Consider the following 6,000-nt stretch of genomic DNA (forward strand, 5'->3'; position numbering starts at 1 on the left):
TAACATTAGTTTCTGCACAAATCACACGAATGTGTGTACAACCATGCATTTGAAACATATTTTCATATCTGACGCTTATATATCAAAATGTACCGTAATATTCTTCATTAAACTTTTGAAAGTGTCAGTTATGAAATTAAGGCAAACAGGAGATTTGTAGTAATTTACAACAGATTAAAAAAGTATCAGTGCAGAGTGTTGGTGCTCATCATATCACACCTCTTCTGTGGGAGACTGATGCTATTAATGATCCATCACATTTTTACAAAATATTAAGTACCAGTTCTTGCTAATAACTGAAAGTAATTTTATTGTACAGGCATGTACATATATCTTTTAGAAGCAGGTGTTCAGAATAAATTATTTCATTTGCAAGTGCATTACATGGGCAAAGGTAAGTGAATCATTTGTTACATCATTGAATTGTAAACACTCACATGGAAGTGATGAAATATCAAATAGATTTACAAAAACCAGTGCTCCATACATGAATTCTGTACTCAGCCACTAATGTAATGTGTCTTTCAGGTGCAAACAGTTTTGAGGTAGGTGAAGTACTCATATGTGAAACTACTTTCTGAAAAGGAAAAGAGAAAGAGAGAGACAATGTAGATACTTGCAGATCACTATTCTTTACAGCAGTATTTTTTATGGTTTCTGAGAAGAGAATGTATAAGAGAGTAGTAACACTTTTTAGTACCCCCTTCTCTACCATACTCAGGTTTGTTATGCTTATAGTGGATATCATCTTTTCTTCTAGTACCATGACTGTGATACACACTATTAGATTTAGATAAAGGGCTTTTTTCATTACAAAACACGTCAGGGAGAATATATATTCTGCATTGGATGTGAAAATTTCGAGTTCCTTAAAAAGGTTTTTCTGTATGTGATGGGGTTCTAGGGTGAACTCCACTCATGATTCTTATGGCTCTGTCCTGTGCACATAGCACTTTCCTAGCAAGTGGCTTATTTCCCCAAAACATGATTCTGTATGCCACAATGGCACGAAAATAACCATAATAAGCTGATTTAATGGTTTCCATATTCTTAGGAACACAGACAAGGCATGAAGCATAAGCTACAGAATTGTCTTTTACTCAGATCCAGGATGTGCTTTGACCAGCTTAGTTTGCTATCAGTTTGCAAGCCCAGGTATTTTTAACTATGCACCCTAGCTATCTCCATGTCATCTAGTTTTTCTCCTATTTCTTCATCTCTTGAGGTTGTGTGAAACCCCATGTAGTTTGTTATACTGTAATTATGTTAAACCAGTTCACAATATCCCTAAAAACCTTATTAGCTGACACCTCAATTTCTTCTATTGAATTTTCAATACGTAGCAAAGTGTCATCAGGAAAGATGGTGAATTTATAATAATCTGTACAGAGAGGTAGATCAGTAATTAAATTATAAAACGTAGGAGGCCTAGAACAGAGCCCTGACACAGTCCACATGTGACGGCATCCCATCCTGATGATGCTGAGACACCTTCTGGACTATCCAGTACAATTTCCTGTTTTCTGTTTGAAAGGCATGAACAAGCCACTTAGTGGATTACATTGGTTTATGGCTTACTGAAAACTAATTGATTCTTAGCATCAACAAAACACAGTGCACACAGTTTCTGACATGGAACTCTTGTCGAGGTAAAATTTCACTTTCACGAGGTTATCAAAAATCATTCAAATGTTGTTGATTGTCATAATGAAATCAGATGAAATGCTCTCTTGGCAGTCTCACATGCATAATGGTGAACTAAACCTAAAATACTGTAAGAATAATCTTCTCTGATTCTGAAGTGGATAGCTTATTTGTTTTGCATTCTGTCATTCAGTTATACCCTATGTTATGGTACTTATGGGCAGCTTAGTGCACTTAAGTGACTATTTTTAAATTATAGAAGGATATTCTTAATGTTTTGTGGTGTCATGTCTTGGATTTGGTACAGAAAATTTTTCAGTATCTTAGACTGCTATCTCAGCCATCCCTGTACATGCTTTTCCTCCTGAGATTTGTGGTTAATGACATACAGTCATCCAAAGGGAACTGCCACAGTCGCACAGTGAACACCAGACAGAAAAATAATTAGCACTTGGATAACATTTCTTTAACAAGTCAGAATGAAGGTGTCCACTATTCTACAGAATTCATTTCCATAGATTTCGCCCAGAAATGAAAAATCTGAATAATAAAACCAATATTTACAAATCAAAATTGAAATGCTTACTTGTGGTACATTTTTTTCATTCTGTAGAGGAGTTCCATGCAGCAGTTTAGAATCTTGCATCCTAACATATTATTTATTGTAGCCTATGTATTACTCTAAATTGTTTTATGCTCTTTTGTTAATTTTTTCGTCTTACTTTTCTGTTTGTAAATTTGCCTACCATCTTTCAGTGCATTATGTAATGACCTGCTTTAAGTTCAAGTAGCTTTGGTGCTCACAGTCCTGTAGACTCTGATGAATTATATTACACTAATTTAACTTAAAATGGATGAAGATTGTATAATCCACTCAGCTAATATCATTACCATAATGTGTGGAATTTTTCAGCAAGAGCAAGGGCTTGAATACCCCACATACAATGAAGTTCCACAAGGTCTCAGCTTCACCTGCAATCAGAGAGGTCCTGGTTACTATGCAGATGTTGAAACACAGTGTCAAGTAAGTGAACGGAGTACAAGATAAGCATTCACTAACAAGAAGGCACATATTTGCATGAAATACAACAACTCTTTGCATTGAAAATCATGTCTATAACCTTTTTATCTCCTGCTTATTATTTCAATGGTGAAATTGAATTTTTATTTAGAATGAGAAACACTTAAAAACTGAACAAGTTCCCATTTGATTCCATGAACAGATACAGCGTAATGAATATTTAAATGTTGGTTTGCTTGAAATCATAATTATGTTTGTTACTTCAAAATAATTTTTTGAATTAGCACAATATCAATGAAATGAGATACATGAAGATTGTGCAGCAATGTATTGATAGTGTATAAATGAGTGAACTTAATTTAGTCTGGCACTGCCTCCAGCTGAGTTTGAGATGTAAATATTGTTGTAGAGATATTGTTTCTTCATGAATTCATGAAAAGTCTCACTGTAAATGGAAATCCTCAAGCAACATGCAAACAAATTATCCAATCACTGAGCTTATTTCAGAGTCAGTTAATAAAGACAAATTTTAACCTACAAATAATGCAATAATTATCACTTAGCATGTTTGACACATGAAAACACAATGTTGGCCAATAAGAAAGGAAGAAACTGTAGAATATGAGTCCCTCCATTTTGTTGTGAACGATTGTCCAGTATTGGCATAAGCCATAGTTTTTATTTCACTAAATTATTTAATTAAAGTTTAATATGTAATATTTAAAGACTAGATATCTTATCTTCCTTTTTCTGATATTAACTTTGTTTCTCCTTTAAGATTCATGTTTTCTCACATAATGATTAAAAAAGGATGGCTTTTATAATGTTCATATTTCATGAATTAAAAAATTCTCATTAATTTGAACTAAACGAAAATTTATTATTAAGACATTTTGAAAGTGTAATACTTACCACCATTGACAATACTTTGTATATCTTGTTTTGAGTTTAGTATTATATTAAATACAAATGCTGCATATGTGAAAAGATGCATTGCATTGTTACAGGTATGGCACTGGTGTCTTCCTTCAGGCCAGCAGTTCAGCTTTCTTTGCCCAAATGGAACAGTTTTCAACCAGAATTTTCGCGTTTGTGACTGGTTTTATAATGTTGACTGTCCTTCTTCAACAGATTTGTATGGAATAAATGATGACTTATACAAGGACAAAGACGGAAATTACATATAGAAAATCTTGAATTTAAATTTCATAATCAAATACACATCTGAATGTCACAGGTGCACATAAATCATTTCATAGGGGGAGCTAATAAAAAAAAGCAAATAACCATCTAAGGTCAAAATAATTGAATGTCCAACAAACATAGATTAAAGCAGAATATGACTACGACATGTGATGAGCTGAGGCTTTCTCTTGTACCTAAAGAGAGAAAAAGGGAGAAAGAGAATTGTGAGGAATGTATAAATAGTTAGATCTGCAAAATTAAAGAAGAAAGCTGTGAAATAAAGTGACTGATTAACCTTCACTTATACTTATATGGTCTCACAACTCCTCCTTCTTCCATTTCTTCTCAACAGCATTAAAATAAGTAAAGTTTGATTACAATTACTCACAAATGATTAGTTATTTTGATTTATGACTTTTTGGTATACCATAATTTCCAGTTTCAACTGGAGGGTGAAGCTGTTTCATCCAGCAGTATTTAAGTCACAAGATTTTTCATGTTATTCAAGGCCAGTTTCAGCCAGAGTTTCGTAGTTTCCTGCATTCTGTGTTTGTTTATTTGTTGTAGTACAAAGAAATATACAGAATTTTTCAGTGCTGTTAAAAAAAGAACAAAAAAGAGTTATCAGTCATAACAGCTGTTACATCAATATTTATATAACTTGTGTACAATCTATGAAAGAAATTAAATCATTCTTGCATCATTTTTATACTCAAATTGTTATTTCTTCAAATCTCCTATTAAATTATGGTCCATATATTAATAACCCAATCAGTACAAGTACATTTTGAAAAGCCACAAAACAAACAAAAAATATTTTCAAAGAATATGACAAAACAGAACTACTCATTCATTTTTTATTATTTTATTGCTGTTCGGCAGTAATGCTGTATTAGACAGAGCACATGTACTCAAGCTGTGGATGTGTTGTCTATTTATATAAGACTGGAACCAATGTCTCTAATCTACACTATCTGATCAAAAGTATCTGGACATCCCTATGTAATACAGAAATGACCACTAGAGACTTTAAAAGGCAGACCTGCCACTATAAAAGGAGGTGGGGAGATTTGTGTTGACCGTAGAGAAGCAGTACCAGTAGATTTTGTCAGTCAAGAGAGCTCAGTGACTTAAATATGGGCTAGTCATTGGATGCCACCTGAGTAACAGATGCAACAGGGATGTTTCTTCCCTTAAGGCTTTCTGAGGTGACTGCTGCTGATGTGTCTATGAAGAAACTGCTGCATTAAATGAAGATCTCATATTGTGACTGACAGGGACCATTGAGCATTGTGGATGATGGTAGTAGAAAATCACATGAAATCATCCAAAGAAATACTCATGAGTTCAAAAGTGCTGCTGGCATCCCAGCTAGCACAATGACCAAGACGAGTTTGAGGCCCAAGCATCACAAGCTGCTGTTAGAGGTACCAAGCTTAGGGGGATGCCAGAGGCACCACAACTATAAGAGGGGTGCTCAAGTGCTAGCTTTGTGTTTCAGTTTTCAATTTATTGCTTGTAGCATATAATTTTATATGCATGTGCATTTTCAACTAAGTATAAAATTTTTTCAATTACAATTTTTTCAGTTTACCTTATTTCTTATTACATTTTAATTCATGATAAATTCAATTTATAAGGGCATTTTTGGATAAGCCACTGCTTGACTCACTTTTTAAAAGTATTCCTGGTCAGTATCTTAACTTTGTTTGGTAACAAGTTATTAAAAACAGCTCCTTTGACGTAGGGGCTTTTCGCTGTTAAAGTTAATCTTCTGTTAACCTTATGAGTCATTTTCTACATCTTGTTTCATAGTTTTGAATATCCATGTTTCTTTTGGTGATCTTAGTGTCTTCTTTCACTAGCATTATAGTTTCTAGTATATACATACATAAACTGTGAGAATATTGTGTCTAATGAATAGGGGTTTACAATAAGTTCCTGGTTTTACTTTTGTTATGAACCTTCGAGGCTCGCTTCTGCAATATGAAAACCCTTTTCATATTAGTTTGGCATGTCCCACCCCACAGTACTATTCCATAAGACAAGAAAGGGTACACTAATCCATAATATACTGCCATTAGTGTTTCAAAATTAAGATATGGTGATAATCTTCTTAATGCATATAGACTGGGTGTTATTTTTTTACA

General features: G+C 33.7%; 1 protein-coding gene across 2 annotated transcripts in view; it reads left to right on the forward strand.

Annotated features, from left to right (window-relative positions):
- LOC126249540 (U-scoloptoxin(01)-Cw1a-like) overlaps positions 1 to 4,471 on the forward strand; it is a 69,248-nt gene extending 64,777 nt beyond the window's left edge. For both annotated transcript variants that reach the window (XM_049951205.1, XM_049951203.1), the window contains exons 3-4: positions 2,558 to 2,668; positions 3,673 to 4,471. In XM_049951205.1, the coding sequence (XP_049807162.1) occupies positions 2,558 to 2,668; positions 3,673 to 3,852 (291 nt within the window). In that variant the 3' untranslated portion in view covers positions 3,853 to 4,471. The remainder of the gene's footprint in view (positions 1 to 2,557; positions 2,669 to 3,672) is intronic.
- Positions 4,472 to 6,000: the final 1,529 nt, after the last annotated feature.

Source organism: Schistocerca nitens, chromosome 3, assembly GCF_023898315.1.
Source record: "Schistocerca nitens isolate TAMUIC-IGC-003100 chromosome 3, iqSchNite1.1, whole genome shotgun sequence".
Lineage (NCBI taxonomy): Eukaryota > Metazoa > Arthropoda > Insecta > Orthoptera > Acrididae > Schistocerca > Schistocerca nitens.